At 38.1% G+C, this 18,154-nt stretch overlaps 1 protein-coding gene across 1 annotated transcript in view; it reads right to left on the minus strand.

The window, feature by feature from the left end:
• Window positions 1-11,062: 11,062 nt before the first annotated feature.
• Window positions 11,063-18,154, minus strand: part of PI15 (peptidase inhibitor 15) — a 28,633-nt gene continuing 21,541 nt past the window's right edge. The window contains exon 6 of the mRNA XM_016153686.2: window positions 11,063-16,728. Coding sequence (XP_016009172.1) covers window positions 16,593-16,728 — 136 coding nt within the window. The 3' untranslated portion in view covers window positions 11,063-16,592. The remainder of the gene's footprint in view (window positions 16,729-18,154) is intronic.

Here is an 18,154-nt window from a genome sequence, read left to right on the forward strand (position 1 = left end):
TTGGCAGAGAAGTTACCATGAGCTTTATTGGGTTTTGTTGTTGTTGTTGTTGTTATAAAAATATTACCTTGCATATTTTTTGATTTCTAGTTAACCTTCCCCAACTCTTAGTCTATCCTTTGCCCAACTCCAGACATCCAATTAGTCTTTTGGAATAACAACATAGCGTTTCGCTAAAAATCTAAAGCCACCTAAATTTTATTGTATTGTACTTAAATTACATATTATTTCTATTTTTATATTCATATTGGAATCTGCTTAGTTTCAGCATCTAGAATTGGGGGTTAAGAAACTACTCTTCACTCGAAGTAGTGCAACTCAAGTTATGTTATTTATTATGTTACTTATGCTAAATGCTCAAAATTTTTTAACTATACAAATATGAATGTACTTTATTATCATATGAAAATATTATACATTGCAATTTTTTCTTAGCCCTCTATCCATGTAAGGTCAAATTTACTGTAACATACACTCTTTTAAACTTTTGAGGGTCAATCTCTGTTTGACAAGACTGCTAGAAATTTGATGTGATTTCTAAAAGGAAAATGGTTAAATAGCAAAATTATCTAGCAATATTTCAATTGGGAATGTGAGCAAACTCTGGTAGTTTCCTAAATGTTTCACAAAATTAAAACTGTAAAAGTGAAAAATTTATTTTGATTTAGTAGGAGAAAAGTCAAAAATTTTAATTGTTTTATTTCATAAATAATATGAGTACATCAGAAATTAAATTGTACAGAGCAAAACTCGTAACCTCAGGGAGAGGTTAAACCATGTTAATCCAAATGTATTTGATGATTTAGTATCAAGTGGTGGATCCAAAGGCAAGATCGTTTCTCTTGCTATCGTTGTGGGCAAACATCGTAGCATCTGGAGAATCCACGTAAAACACGGCTCCTCAGTCTTCTTACTGCGACTGCTTTCACTTCTACAGTGTCCCCTGAGTGTTACTACCTGTACTAACGATAGCTATTATTCACAAGGGGTTATTCTGTCATTAATTAGGGGCAGTGTCGTTATTCAATGTTTATTAAATTCTCACTAATTTACTAGTTCTTGTGTCAAGAAATCTACAATACAAAATCGAGTAGTGGTTAAGAACACAATCTATAGTTAATCTGCCTGGGATCAAATCCTGGCTGTACCGCCTATTAGCTGAGGTCACCTTGCTTATGTTACATACCTATGTGTTCAAACTCTATTTAAATTTAAAGTTAGTGCAAAGATACAACCTTGTTTCTAGCAGTGTGGTCAAATAAATACCTTGAAAACCCCTCATACTTGAACTTATTAAAATTCTGTATAATACACTTATGGGTTTTAATGCATCGCCGAGCCGACACAAAAGGATGAATCCGAAGAACATTGTGGTGAAACAGGAAGCAGGTGGGTAGTCTCACGGGAGACTTCATATGGGGTGGACCCCCTCAGGGTGAGAGAGGATGAGAAATAAACCCACCACACAGGAGGAGACAGCTGGAAACCCTGCCTGACTTATCTTGGCACTGGACGGAAAGAAAATAAAATCGTCCTTGAGAATGTGTAACCACAAGCTAGCCCTTACATGACAAATGTTTCCAGTCCAAATCCACTATGTCTTTGTGGTCTGAAAAATGTGAATCAGTTTAAAGTAGTTCCAGATTGGTAGTGTCCCTATGAGACTAACTGAAGCAAAGGATGCACCTCTTAGAGAAACTGGGCTCCAACTGGCCTCAAGTCATCTCCAGATAACTTTCCTGGTTGGGTGCGTCAGGTAGCAGGGCAGAGAGGGGAGCCGTGTGTCAAAAATCACAACGAAAACAAATCGGCAAGAGTATTAGAATTCAGATGTTAGAATTATTAGATATAGGACATTAAATAATTACATTTAATTTCTTCAAGAAATAAAAGAAGCCTGTAAATATAGAAAGGAAATAAGGTGCTATTAATAACCAAGCAATTTTGAGTAAAAAGGTTATATCTTTGAAAATGAAATTCAAATGTCTTGTCATTTTTTAGAATTATAAGTCTGACTTTTTCTTACTGACTTCCTCAATAATTACGGATATAAGAATTTCCAGAAGGGCACTGTATACTGTTTCTCCCAGTATATACTGTTTTACACTGTTCTGCTTTGTCATTTTTGTCTCTTGATAAGCAGGTCTTAATTTTGATTTAGTTCAGTTTATTGATCTACTTTAAGATTAATATTTATTTTGTCCAGTTTAAGAAATATTTGTGTACTCAAAATTATTCTCTTAGGTGTTCTTCTAGACACTTGATTGTTTTACTTTCCACCTATGTGTCTACAATTGCATCTTACGATATTTTTCGTCTATCATGAGAATAGGATACAATATTGTTTTTTTCCCAAATAAATATCAAATTGACAAGGAACAATCTATAGAAAATATGAACCATAATGAGATTGCAGTGGTGCCTGTGTCATAAATCAGGAAACGTGTGTAGGTTTGTTTATAGACACCCTGTTCATTTTGATTTGTCTGTATCCTACTTAACTATAGCAGTTATAACATTAGCCTGAGATTTGATCATGCACTTCCTCCAGTACATTGCTCCTGCAATTAACACTTTTCTTGGTTTTTCACGGTCCTTTGTTTTTCATATACATTTCAGATTTAGATGATCAGTTTTCACATACATATACACACACCGCTAGAACTGCAATAGGTATTACGTTGATTTTGTAGATCAACTTAAACATTTCAATCAGTTAACTTTTAAAATTTCCTATGGCTTTTTTCTTTTTTTTTTGTATTCTTTAGGATCAAAGTCTTGCATTTTTTTCATTACATTTATAACAAGCTACTTGACATTTTGATGCTACTGAAAATGAGTTTTTAAAATTTCATTCAGTTTTTCTTGCTAATAAGAAATTCAAATTGGCAATTGTATATCCAGTGAGCTTGTTACTTTACTTATTATTTCTAATTATTTGCAAATTCTTTTGGATTTTCCATGTATGCACTCATATCTTGCATTAGCAATGACAATTTTAATTTTTCTTTTCTGTTATTTACATCTTTTTGTTCCCTTATCGTATTACACTTAGACTCAAGCACAATGTTGAATAGAAGTGATGATAGTGTACATCACTGTTTTATTCTTAAACTTAGTAGAAAATTATTCACTGTACAGCCAGATTAAATACAGTGGTAGCAGTAAGACTTTTCATTTCTTTGTATGGCAGTTTTGTTAATTTTTTCAAGTAATTTGTCTATTTTCTCTGAATTTTCAAATGCAGTGGCATAAAGCTATTTATAACATATTTTATTATTTTTTAACATTAGCAAGATCTGTAGTGGGTTCTAGTTTTTCATTCTTGATATATTTTGTTGAGCGTGCATTATTTTATCATTTCGAAGAAAAATCTTTTTGATTTGTCTGTTTTCTATCATACATCTAATTCTTCATTTCTACTCTTATATTTTTTTTCTTCTACAGTCTGAGGTTTTTTTTGCTATATCTTTGTTAGCTTCTGTGATGGAAGTTTTAAACATTAATTTTTAATTCGTTATTTTCTACTATATACATTAATACTATAACTTTATAGCTGACCACCGCTTTAGTTTTATTGTTCAGTTAAAAACATTTTATAATTTCTATGCAATTTCATTTTTGATTCATTGATGAAATACTTAATTTCCAAACATTTGGGATTGTTCTGTTCATATTTATTGTATTTTTTTTCCAGGTTAATTCTATCGTGATCCGAAAACATACTCTGTATAATTTCAGACTTTTAAAATTTGTAAGTCTTACTTTCTGGGCCAGGAAATGGTCCAGTGTAGTAAACGGCCCATTAACACACATGCAGACATGATTCTGCAGTTACTGGATAAAGTCATCGACATGTCTCAAATAAGTCATGTTGGTTGATCGTATCTTCGGGGTCCGTCCTGATAGTTTCCTCTGCTGATTATGTCATGTGCTGAGATATGTGTTAAAACCGCCCTCTGTGACTGTGGGATTGTCTGTTTCTCCTTTTAGTTCTGTCATCTCTCCACATGGAAGCGACGTTGCTCGGTGCGTAAAAATCTATGATTTTTATAGCTTCTGGAGCAGTCAGTGTAAAATGAATCTTTAATGTGAATGCTGATATAGTTGGATTTTAAACTACTATCCAGCCACTAATTTCCATTTGTTCTGCTCTTTGTTTCTTAATTCTTTCTTTATTGACTTCTTTCCATTTTCCTGTTTTATTAAGCTTTTAGTTTCATATTCTTTTATCATTTCTTTAATTATTACTCTAGATATTATTATTTCTTAAATTATTACTTAAATGAATACTGCTACCATTTCCTGATCAATGCAGAAGCCTAGAACAGTTTAATTTTATGTACCCCTTCACATTACTGTTGTAATATGTTATTGTATATGCATTAAAAACTCCACAAGATATTATTATTATTATGTTAAACACTATTTATTTCTAATTACTATCCTATTCACCTTTCTAGTGTTATTGATTTATTCCTATAGTTTCATTATTTCTCCTCGGAGTACCCTTTTTTTTCCCTGAAAAGCTCTTGTTAGTATTTATTACAATATAGGTATTTGGGCAGTAATTTTCTCAACTTTGTTTTTTTTAATCTGAATTTATTTTTATTTCATTTTCATGTTTGGAAAGATACTTTATGTCTGGAATTCTAGCTTGGACACTTGCTATTTTTGACACTTCAGGGACATTATTCCTTTGGATCCCATCATCCAGAGTTTCTGTTGAAAAGTCACATATAGGTCTTGTTGCTCTATTAATGAAAATGGGCCTTTATTTTCAGGTGTTTTCAAGATCTTTCCTTGTCTTAGACTTTTAGCAATTTGCCTATGAGGTCTTAGGGTGTGTGTGTGTGTGTGTGTGTGTGCACGCGCGCACACATGTGTGCATGCGTGCGTGCATGCTATGACCAGAGTTGTAGAGCTTTTTCAATCTATAGGCAAATGTCTTACATCACCTTGAGAAAAATCTCAGTTAATCAGAGGAATGTATACTTGAATTATTATTATAGATCATGGAGAAGGGGTGTAGGGGATGGGAATTTAGTTTGGATGTTATCTTCAGAAAGCCTTAAGAACCCACATCCACTCGCAGTGCTTGGGTATCCCCAAGATATGCTCTCTTAGGACATTGTGATTTGGCACATTTTACACTGCATTGTAACTGTCTATCTTTTTCACTAGTAAAATGAGCAGAATGCAAATAATACGAACACTTTTCTCTCAATATGTTCGAATGAGTATATATGTAAACATGAAAAAAGGTTTTACTATGCCAGTATGTATTTTTAATTGATTGGCTTTTTGCTTGTGTGTTTTGCTTGTATTGTAAAAATAGAAAAAAACTAGAAAATTAAATAAGTGCTTTAAAATGTCCTGAATAGTGTTTAATTACTAGAGTCAATTAATAACTAATTATTTACATTATAAAGGTGTATTTTGCCAAAAATCATTAAATTTACTTAACAAGGGGTCAACTCTTACATTGTAATTGCTATCTAAATTTTTATTAAGTAGAAATTACCTATAGCTAATTCAGATTTAAGAATACTTTTAATAAAGCATAAAGTATAGCACTGAACCATTTTTTAAATATTTACAACCCCATATCAAGTACTTAAACTGTCAACTAGTCAGTGTTTCTCTTTTACTTCATTCTCAAATATCTTTAAGAATATCATCACCCATTTGCCTGTCTACCTGAAGAACAAATAACTTTACTTGGTCAAGGTTGGGAAACTTACAATCGTTCACATATTCTCTGCATAGATTTTGTTAACATACATTGACTATTATTTCTACATTTAAGATAAGTAATGCAAAAAAAAGTATTCAGTGTTCCTTTATTATTGTTCTTCTAAGTTCCTGTAAGTTTCCAACAGATTGATACTACAGATAGTTGCAAGAGTGGCATCTGTTGGTGACTCTTGTACCTGCGGCTCCGTGACTATAGCAGAAATAATGTAGCAACTTGAGCACAGTCTTGCACAAAAGCCTTATTTATTTCAATAGAGATGGCTATTTTGTGATACTAATCTCTGATACAATGGCAACTGTAGCACAGACTCGTAGCATCATAAAAAATATTTTTAAAATTTTATGAATATGTATTAAGGTAGGCCAGCAGGTAAACACAATGATCGAGACACAGTTCAAGTGCTGTTGGCACTCAAAAGAAAGAGAACAAGCTCGTAAGTGGGGAAACCAAAGACCCCCATAGGAGATAAAGTTAAAGCCAGGCAAGAGGAATTTTTGTCATAGAGCATGCGCACACACCCCCCCCCCCCACACACACACACACCTGGAGAATGTAGACTATATAAGACCAGACAGAGATGTCAGGACATTTAGGGCAGGGTATGGGTGATATCAGGTAGTTTCATTCAATATAGAACAGGTGTGTGAAATATAGCAGGAAAAAATTACACACACAAACTCTCACCTCAGCGTAGGGGTAATTAGAGGAAAGGTTGTTTGCATTTATTTTGTAGGGAGCAAGAAGCAAAAGGAAGTATTTGAAGAGGGGAGTTACACGTTGGTAGACCCCAGAAAGACTGATTTAGCCATAAGTTGTGCCATAAATTCACTTTTTCAATCATAGTTGAGAACCTATCATTTCTCACTGGAACAACTCATAAGTTGCAGAAAAAGTAGAGGTCAGAGGGGTATAGAACCTAAGGAGAAGAATTTGAAGAAGAAAGGAGTAAACTACTACCTCGAGTGCAACAGCGAGATTGAAAATAGAAGTGCTAGCTATTTCTAATAAATAGGTCGCGAAAATCTTCCCAGGCGGTTTCACTTATCGAAGAACTTCACCTCCTCAGTGAAGCTTTTCTCGACCTCTGCCACCTGAAGAACCCGCAGTCCCTTCTTCCTCTACTTCCACCCTCTGCTTTTCTTCCCTCATAACATTGATCTCCACCAGGCGTTTTGTTGTGTAGTTATTGGTTTCTCTATGGCTGTGTGCAAAATTATAATGAAATACAGAAACGAGCAGTCAGAGAGGTGTTTTATGCATTAATCAGACTCTATAGTTTTGACTGTTTACTCATGAAAGTCTTTATCAGCAGTTCTTCGTCAGGGTGTTACTGCACACTTCCCGCTCCAGGAGGGCATTTAAAAAGCTTTACAGGTGACTGGTTGTCACTATTCTGTAGAAACCAGTGAAGGTTCTATAGGTGTTTGGTGTTCTGAGAAGCCAAGGAGGATAAACGCCTTTCAAGGCATGAGACAGTCTCACAGTAAAATATTCTTCCACCCAAATGCCAACATCACCCCTACTAAGGAACACTACTAAAAATCCTTCTTCCTTATTATAAAGATAACACAAAGGGTTGCCTATTGCTGTTATGGATCTGTTATTAATAAATAGGAAGAACACGTGGACATGATCTTTTACTTTAAGGAGGGTTTGTAACTTGTCTGAACACTTCCTAGAGTAATTACATTTTTATATAGTTGTTGTATGGTATGATTTAGCACTTTATTTTCTATCTCTAAAAAGGTATTTTATATTCTTAGACTTCATCTTTTTCCATGTGAATACATTTCTCCTTCAAATTGATTTAATAGCGTAAGCCCACGAATCCAGCTGAATGTAGAGTGAATGGAAACCTCACTTTCTCGGTGTTCTCTGTGCAGGAACTGGCCAGCTGCCGCGGGGACAAGCCCCAGGCTGCAAACAGGACCTCTGTGTCTCCCAGATCGCCCTGTGGGGTTCCCAGGGAACCGCTGAGCTGCCATAGCCTTCGGTGTCCTTCTTGTTACTTCTTTCCTCTTTCTCTGTGGGCCGCCCTTGCTGTTAAGTAAAGCAGTGCAGGAAAACGCTGAGAACTTGGTGGTGTTTCCCCAGCTTTTCACGCTTTGACTCATTCTTTTTAATATAATGGTGGAATCGGGGGCTACCATAAAAATACCCCTCTAGGGAAACTGTGTCATAAATTGGCCACTCAGATGACAGGGACCTGTTCCCCAGGGACGTTAATTTAATCCCGATTTCAGCTATAGAATTTTAAAGAAGTAACAGATAAAAGATACCAATTTCTTGGAAAACAAGCTTGGTTAACTGCTTCTGTGGTAAATTAATTCTGTTAGCACAAACTCTCTAAAAATATAGATCCTATGTTTTCCCAGTTATTTTTCAGAACGTCATGAAAAAGTAGCGGTGATGGTAAAATGATTTGTGTACGTTCCTTCTCAGGGACTGTGTGTATGTAATGCTGTACGTGCTTTGCCTTAGTTAATCTTTACAGCTCTGTTCAGTCATAAGTCTATGTAATAAATGTTTACTGGGCACGTACAACATACGAAGTCCAGTTGTAGGCCCTGGAAACATAGCGCCAAACAAGGTCAAGTCCCTGCCTTCGCGAAGCGTGCATTGCAGTGGGACCTTGAGTGTCTAGGGGGAAAGACGGCCGCTGGCCAGGGTCTGCGATGCCCCCTAACAGCACGCACACCACGGATCTTAGCTCGGCCATCCGTGTCAGTGCTATGGAGGCAAACACGCAAAGGCGAAGGAAGACGGGGTGGAGGTGGAGAGAGCTGCCTGGGATATGGAGGGGGCAGCGTGCCAGCGGGGCGTGCGGTGCGGACCGAAGTGAGAACGCGGAAAGCCACGAGCCACGTGGCCCTGTGGGAGGGGAAAGTCCCGGTCAGAGCAAACGACAAGAGCAAGTTTGAGGTGGGGGAGGAACTTAGCAGGAGGAAAGTGAGGGTGCCTGGGCGCAGAGCGGCCCGCAGGGAGGGATGCAGGGGAGAAGGCTGGAGCGCGAGGCGGAGGCCAGCGCAGGACGACTCGGGGGCGGTGGCAAAGCCGTGGTCTTCCTGAGGGCGGGCACGGCGGAGGAGACTTGGGGCAGGAGAGTCACTGGGTGTGCTTCGCCTGGGAGGAGAGCCGCCCAGCAAGTGTGTGGCGTGGACCCTGGGCAGCAGAGCGGAGGCAGAGAGAGAGGCTGGGAGCCGCCAGCGTCCAGCCCTGACACCTGCCAACACCCTGGTGCTGCGCCCTTACCTGCAAAAAGTCCTCATCGGGCACCCCACTCTGTAAAGCACAGTTTCCTAGTATGTCTTAGACGTTACACCAGGCACTAACGTAGTGTACGCCTGATGAAATAAAAATAAAATATGAAGAGTAAAATTTTTAAAAATTAAAAAGTCAGTTATGAAAGCATTTTGCCTTCAGGAAAATATTGTTCCAATCTTTCTCTTGTTTTAACTTGAATTTTTAAATTATTCGTTTTAAAATGACAAAGTTTGCTCAATAATTTTGGAACGTTTTATTTAGTACATAACTTCAAGCATCCTTTTACATTTCTGTTGATGTAAAAACATTTGCTAATCCTAACAGCTTACCTGCCAACAGCTAATACACTAAGACAAATGTTCATTATTAATGAATAATAGCGCATTTACCATTCCAAATGGCAGTTTCTCGTAGCTGATTAGGTCATGATAGTTTCTACTTTCGCTAGTGCAGACGGTGCTGGGACGGTTCTCGCTGCGCACGTCCCATGTCACATGTTGCCAGCGTATCTCAGGGAAGGGGTTGCGGGAGAATCGCTAAATCAAAGGATAAACGTGTGTGTGATTTTTCAGCTTACTCACAGGGCTTGTAGGATTTTCACATGCCTTTTAATTTTTAGAATTAAGTGGCATTGCTCCATTTTCTTGAACTTTTTATTTTTGGAAAAAAATCCTTCAGAAATGATAATTAAGAACATTGTTCAGTTGATTATGTAGAAACTCAGAGAAGAAGTCTCTGTCTGCACTCGTTTAATAAAGCTTACGTGTCCCTGACTGGCTGGCCTGTTCCCTTCAATTAACAGGCTGTTAATGAAAGCGGCGTGCCAGGACCCCACTCCCCTCTCGTCAGGGGAGCGAGCTGGGGCCAGAGAGGTGCAGCGGGGTGGTGAGGTGTCTCCCGTGGCCTGCGGCAGGCCAGCCACTCCTCTGGTGTTGGCTCAACAGTGTACGCCTGGTTCAGGAAGGAGTCTGCGCCCCTGGCACCACAATGTCAAGGCGGCTGTCTCAGGAGGAACTGGGTCAGAGTCATCGACAGTGAATAGGCTTGGCTCCCAATAGCGTAGTGTGCTGTTTCTGGGAAGGTCAATGTTTGTCTTGTCAGGGTAAACACTCACTTCTCATGAGTCATCGGCCATAACTCTCATTGGTGGGGGAAGGAGGAATGGGATCAGGCACCCCCCTGACTCCCTATTTCTTCACGTTCAGAGAACTGCAGGACCAGAGGGACGAGACTTCATTAACATCCAACAGGCCTAGCCGGAGGCTAGACTCTGCAACACACACACATACACATTCACAGTGCATGAAGCCCTGTCTCTATGGGGATGGATGGAACTTCCCAAACATGTGGCTAGGAGACTGGAGGTTTGAAAGAGGAAGAAAGGAACTGAAAGGACCCGCGAGAGAAGGAGAAGCTGGGAGAGAGCTCCAGGGCTCCTGTGGAGACCCCTGCAAGGGCTCGAGTTCGCAAGGCCTCCTCGTCGTGTGTAAACATGTGGTGAGAAGAAATTTAAAGTCCTGGATTCGGGCCCTCAGCAAACTGGCCTGCGAGACCGACCATCTCCCCAGGAGGGAGTGACCCCTCTGCCAGACAGAGCCCCCCAGGAATCACAGCCTCGGGTGGTCAGAGACAGCACCCCTCCCTGAGAAAGGCCTCTGCTTTCATTCCGGCCCTCTGTGTGGGGAGCAGAAAAATATTCACGGTCAACTGACGCGGTTTTCCTCAGAAAGAACTTCTTGATATGTTGTTCTTTTCCTCTTTCTGCGTGGAAATGTCTATTATAGTGGTACTTCGAAATGTTTTTTGGAATTAAGTAGAAAAAGAAAGAAGGAAAGAAAAAAAGGGAAAATAGAAGACTTCATGTATTTCAGTGATGCATTAAAATATAATCATTGTTGCTTTAGAAAAATAGGTAATTTCTTATCAAAATTATTATGCCCCTGTCATTCCGAATCTATTTTAAAACTCTATTAAAAACAAACGATTTAAAAAACAAAACGATTAATTATAATATTTTATTTAAAGAAAAAAATAGTATGGCTGAGCTCAGAAAGCTGCAGTTGTTATGCTTGGTGAGGACAGAGGCTGACACAAGTTCCAGGTGTGTACACGTTCACGACACATCGCGACATCAAAGGCGCCTTTCACTGCTGCTAGGTAATGAATGAAACTCATCCACATTGATCTTTTCAGTAAAAAATATCTAAAATGATACAGTATTTTTTAGGATTATGTACATATTCAGAACATTTAGATATTTTAAAAACATTATTTTCCTATGTGCATCACAGCGATCTCTAATTCTCAAAATAGTGTGGTACCAAAATTCTGTTTGTCAAGTAACATAACACAAGGTGATGTAATCTGTAACTAAGCACCAGTTAAAGTCAGCATTTAATTCTCCATCAAACTAACACATACCAAGTCAAGGGGGTATTTAAAATAGCCATTGAAATAATTAAGGGCCTCAAGTTTTATCTTTAATTAGCTAATTATTTCAGAGAAAATAGGGGAACTGGATGATTCAGACCAGTGTTTTTCTGTTTGATGGAATCCCAGGGCTCTCGGAAGAAACATTCGAGGCCCTAGGGAGAGTTTAGGGGACAAACAGGGTCACTTTACGTGCATTGCATGTCAGAGCTTTGTGTCTGAGTTCATACAGAGGGTTCTCGTTGCTTTAAAATCAGTTTGAAAATACTTATTTGGAAAATCACTTCAAAGCATATTTCATTTGGTTCCGCTGACATAGTTTAAGAAACATCTCTTTCAAAACAGATGCGTACACTTGGTCAGTGGCATAACCCACCTGAAAGCTTACCTACAAATACGGCCTTTGTGAGTCACAGGTAGTGTAATCGATCCTAAGCTCTTATGTTCATTTGTTAGGCTAAAAGGATTTGGAATGATACAACCTTATTATTAGCTCAGTAGTATGACCAACAAACATTATCAAATTATAGATCAACAAGTAAAGGTAGAAATATAATCTTTTTACATATGGAATTAACTATTTTAACATATTTCCTTTTTATTATATGTACTCTGTAAAATAATAAATTATTGCTTCTGAAAATGAGACACACTTATAATTCTGTTTGGCAATTTCAATTCTAATTGTATTTAAAATGTAAACCTAGTGAGAAAATGTATTTTAGTAATGCCTTGTTAAAGAAAAAAAGAAAAACACTGCAATAAGCACCTCAGAACTGGAAAATCATGAAAAACATTATTATTCAGGAAAATAGATACCAAGATGTAATATTTATTCTTATGCTCTGAGAAATGTAAGTCAGTAGATTCAAATGTTTTTAGATGCTGCCAGATTTAAAGAGTATCTGAGAATTCTAAAATTATACAACTTAAATTTTTATCGAACAAAAGAAATAGCTTTTGTTGCAGGCCAAGTAGCCATCAAGAATTGGTTTTGGCCACCACCAGAGGGCGCCAGTGCCTGCCGCATGGTTGGTGTAGGTGTAATCTAACCTTTAGGTGATTCTTCGACATTGCTCAGCTGAGAAATACCTTAAAAAAAAGAAAATTGATAACTTCTCAAAAATCATATTTACATTTGGCAGCAACTAACTAATTTTGGACTTTTGGAGTAAAAATAGAGTTCATTGGCCAATTTTTGGTTAAGATTAATTTAGCAAGATTGTATCACTGTTTCTGAATCAGGAATTGAATGGCTGACACTTTCGACAGTGAATAGAAAGAGCGTCACTAGAGCTGTTAACACCAGCAGTTCGTTTAGCACCAAGTATTTAGCACCAGAACAGATGATAGCTCACACTTCGTAAAATTTTAATTACAAAGAAACCTCAAAATTGTAGCAATTTTGGTGGTTGTAATGCGTTTTCAGCACCATTAGCCAGTTAATTATTAAACTTCCTAAGTTTTTGACTGACCTCTCATAAGTCAGTTATAATGACACAATTTTTAAAAATCATTTTGCGTGTTTAAATATGCCTTCACCCATACATATGACAGTACAAAAAAATAAAATAAAACATACATAAAAGTGAAGATAAAGTTAGACTTTGACGGAATCTAACTTTACTGTCCTCAAACACTTCGGTAGGCAAAGGCTTTGCTCCACGTCCAGAGTCTGCAGAACCGAGGGCGTGTTGTACAAGGACGGGACGCGGACTGCAGGCCTAGCGGCCCCTCCCTGCGTGGGCTCCTTCAAGCGACCTGTTCGCTTTAGCTCAGGCCTTCGTTCACTGAGCAGGGCACGGACACGGAGCACACAAACTGGCCCAAACGTGGATGAGGTTTGCTGGCGCAGAGCCGGTGCCCTGACCTCACGCGGGCACGCCCCTGTGGGAAAATGCACACGCTGCCTTGGTTCGCACATGCGCAGTGAAGTGTGTTGGTCGGGCTCGCGCCAGCGCCTGGCGAACTGGACTCCGGCTGCGTGGAGCTCTGGAGCGCGCGTGCCCGGGTTCCAGGTGGACGTTGCCGCACTGCCCCGTGACGCTAGAGCGGACGCTGACGGGCCACAGAAGTGGCGGGACCGGGACTACTGAACAGAGGCCAAAAGGGCAGTAGTAACTGTTCTGCCACGTTTCGGAAGCAAGCTCACCGATCATAACCAGGAGCGTCACGACAGCGCCTACGCAACCACAGATTTTCTTCTTTCTTTCTTTTTTTATTTTTCTACCGAAAGAAAAGGTGGTATGAAAACTCTATACCATAGAAAAGATCAGTGCTATAGAATATGTATGCCAAGTACTGTTTCTTTTGAATGAAACCTTTTGAAATGAAAACCTCAATACTGACTATTTAAAGCTGCTCTTATGAAATAGCTTAGCCCCAGACCGTTTCTGCCTCTGGGAATTACACTGAGAAGTAGCTCTCCAAGCACCATTGTTGCATGCTATGAAAAATATGACATGCTTGTTGATACTAACAAACTTTCCTTTGCTCCAGCCTGGAAAATAAAACATTTCACGTGGCCACCTTATCTTACTAACTTTAAAAAGTACAGATAGAATAACAAATATACCCGTTACATCTTCAGCTGAGTTGTTAAATTATAAATAAATGTACACTTCTAGTTGTAGTTCGGAACGGACTATTATGTCAGTTATGTGTTTAGACCCTAGTCTCATCTGATGTATTTGAAAATTTATCTGCATTTTCAATGCATTTAGAGCTTTGCATTTAGGACATTTTGTCTTTATAAAACACGGAAAGGTAGGATTCTTCTAAATCATTACAATTCTAGACTTTTAGTTATCTCTAACAAGCCATTCATTTATCACATTACGGTCACTACAGAGGAAACTGGGATAAATACAAAGATTTAGAGTTTCTGCCCAAGAGAAGCTCATAAAAACTTAATTTTATTTTAAACAAGTTTTACACTACTGATAATTTTAATATTTATAAATTCTGTTCATGTGGCAATTTTACCTTCATAGAAAACTCTGTGAAATATATTGCAAGTATTCTTTTTTAAACCTGAGTGACTAAGCCACACGAGCAAACCAGCAACAAAACTGGCACTAAAATATCCATCTTTGACTTAACAGTACTTTCACCACTTCTGTAGAACTAGTTTAGCAAAGTCAAGGATGGAAACACTTTCTAGATAATTCAAGCAAACATCCTACTAATGAGATTTCTCTTGGTCACCTATTGTACATTAGATAAAAGTTGGATTTGGGGGCCTGCTTCATAATTATTTCTGTTCTTTATTTAAGTCTCCAATATATTTAGTTTTTATAAAGTCTGTACATGCTCACAAAAGCAGAGTAGTATGATATCAAAACATTTGGTCCCCATATTCGTAAAGGGAATCAGGCCACTTGTTTGTCATCACGTAAACTGAAACTACAGATGGTGGATTCCTCCCGCATTGAATGGATTTTATTAACTACTTTCCATCTTTCAGTGCATCCACCCAAAAAACCGCAAATGTGTAGGGGTTTTAAATAAGTAGCTTCCTTCTGTTTTTTTGCACTCTGTAACTAACCCTGTTTAGTTATTCTGCAACGCGAGGGAGGAATTACATAAGCCGCGCCTCTCTCTCTGTCTCTCTCCTCCCTCGCCTTCTCACGCACACACACAAAATGCATCACATCAGGTGTCTTGACGCAGGTGACACTTGAGTTCTCTCTAAGAAAACGTTGTATTTCCAAAGTAACATAAGTGAAACCTTCATAGTGGCTTTGATTACTTGAACTTAATCGAGAACGGAAAATTATTCCTCTATGTTAGGCACAGAAATAGAATTTGGTGCTTAGTCCTTAGAAAATCGTGTGACACAGACTCCTGAATGACTTGTGACTGTCTGTGATGTGCATGATGGTCTTTTGTGTGATACACACGGACCCATGACTAGGTCGAGACTCACCAAGTAATGACAACGAAGAATAGGAGGTGTCTTGGTCACCCCGATGATTGTGTCTGGCTACTGCACCTCCTGCCAGCAGGCCTCAAGGCTCAGGATGGGCCCTCCACCTAAATTTTTTGTGCAATAACCCTACTTCTGTGACTTTTCACACCAATCCCCTAAGTCTTACTTCTCTTGGGCCTCATCAGTTTCTTAGTGTCTTGCTTTCTGCCTTCCAAAATCGTAACTATTACTCTAATCCAGAAGCCTCTGGGCACTTTTAAGTCATCCCTGTCTCTTTTAGTTCCAAGGGCTGTAGCTGAATTTTAGTGCTGATCAGGAGCCTCACACATCACACAGCAATGTTCTTGTTGGGTTCACTTCCTCAGAGCAACCTGAAAATCCCTTTGTTAAAAGATAAAAATTTTACAGTGAAATCATTAGGCTGCTTTATGTCCTGAATATTTTTGTGAGCTCCTTGAAGGCAGAAACCATATCTTAAAATCTTTGCATTATCAGAACATAACTATCAGAGTGCCTTGCACATAGTAAGCACTCAACACACCATTACTGATTCAAAAGCAGAGATCAAGCAAAAGACATGATTGGAAACTTACATGAGTTTGAGCATATCCTTTTGTGAACCCAAATAAGATAAAGTATCTCCAGAATGAAACCCATGGTCTCTTAATTAAATTAAATCCAGATATCTCTGAGAGTTATTTTGCAAACTCTCCTGTGGGTATTACAAAAATAGTTACTGAAGATGTCTCACCAGCTCATATATAATTTTGAATACTTTTTTTTTGTTTCCCTCAAGTTAACTACTAATCATATTATTAACTGTTACATCATGTGTTACGTGTGTGTGTGTGTATGTGTGTGTGTATACGTATACACACACACACACACATACATTACGGGTAAAATAGATTTTTTATGCCTTAGGATCATAATTCTTTTGGAAAGTAAAGTTTGGACTTAGATGAATCAATTTTGTCAGTACTACGTACACAATATTTTAATTTAGGCTTAGCAGTAAGAAAATAGAAACGGATGTTTTGATCACCTCAAAAGATTAAACAAACATACTAGACAAACACTAATTTATACAATGAATAATAAAAGGAAAACAAGATTACTATAAAATATGTATAATATGTGCAAAACTCAACATATATATAGACCTATGATTCCCAGAAACCATTCCGTTTCTGGGAGGAAAAGACAAGCTTATTTAAACCAGTATAGGTAGTTTGACGTCACTCCTGGAAAACACAGATTGTCAGTACAGGACGCCCCATAACTTGGGGGACAAGCTGAGCACGGTACCCCTACTTTATATGGTGCTTCTCCAATCCAGTTGCCCCTAGGAAAAAAAAAGAGGGGGGGAGGTAGCACTGGCGTTACTCACCCATTTAAAAGAATTTGTCCTTAAGTACGTGACCACATGTGTGGACACGTAATGATCTTTTTGAGAAGTCTGTCATTTTCCAAAGGCACTAAAAGTTATATCCATTTCTTATTTCTACAGTAATTTACTTTATATATCTTACTTTTTCAGAGTTTTCTCTCTGAGTTCATATTACCTTAACTTGCAGATATGAAGTGAGACACTACGCCAAACAGTGACGTGATGGGCCATGTGCCACCAGGCTTGGTGCTCATTCAGTCACCACGTCCGTCTTCCCACAGCCACCTCCTGGAGCGCACAGTCAGGCCATATTCCCTTTCTAAAAACTCACACTGATGCTATTCTAAGGATTGTAGTATTTTCTAAGAGGCCTTAGAAATGATGAAATGAGCAGCAAGTTGTCATAAGCACAAAAAAATGGGTTATGAATGTTCACAAGTCTTGTTTCTAAAGTTGTGAAATATTTTAGATTCTCAGTATTCAAAAAATGATGGGTGAAAAACTCCACTCATAGTAAAAGGAAAATGGCTTCTAAAGGAGTTATAATGGTGATTGTAAAACATTTTCCCATATGTAAACTCATAGCCTTTTTGATTTTTAGTAATGCTATTCATTTTTTGATAATGAACACATTTAACTGAACGACTTTGTGTTCTCAATATTTTTATCTGTATTGATGATCAAAATAGTATAACAATTCACCATTTAAAATAATTAAAAACAGTCACCTGCCTTACTAAAGAAGGTAATAAATGTATTTTCATAGCATGGCGAGCAATAACTAGAGTACTAAGAATGGCAACATTGTGAAGCAGCTGGAATGGTTAGTAGTAAAAGGTCCAGGTTGAAGACAAGACAGTAGGTAAGAGGCTAAAATAGGAAACAGGTGGTTCTTATCTTTTTGAAGACCTGAATAAGACCAAGCAGTGCCTTAGAAAATGTATCTGTAAGACCTGAAAATATCTGCTTAAATCATAGACTTAAATCTATAAAATGTCCGTAGAAGAAAACGTATTCATAAACATCAAAAACATGCTGACAACTACTTATGCTGAAACTGAGATGAGATTCCAAGACTGTCCACTCTGTTCAGTTTATTCTGCAGTCTACCCTCTGGATAAGCTTCCTCCAGCGTGATTTTGGTCAGGCGTAAGCTTGCCCAGAAACATTCACCGAGGCCCATTCTCCTATGAGCATAGCACCCTCCTTTGTCCTGGTCTCGGTCATTCTATATTCATAATCTTACTTCCTTCTGTATCTTTACCCAGAGTGGTAAATGTATTTGGACCCAGCCTATGCTATTTTAATTTCGTATCTTTTATTTTATATAACTTTTTGAAATTATACAGTACATATTTTTGAAAACATAAACATAATTTTT

Source organism: Rousettus aegyptiacus, unplaced genomic scaffold, assembly GCF_014176215.1.
Source record: "Rousettus aegyptiacus isolate mRouAeg1 unplaced genomic scaffold, mRouAeg1.p scaffold_m13_p_15, whole genome shotgun sequence".
Taxonomy (NCBI): Eukaryota; Metazoa; Chordata; class Mammalia; order Chiroptera; family Pteropodidae; genus Rousettus; species Rousettus aegyptiacus.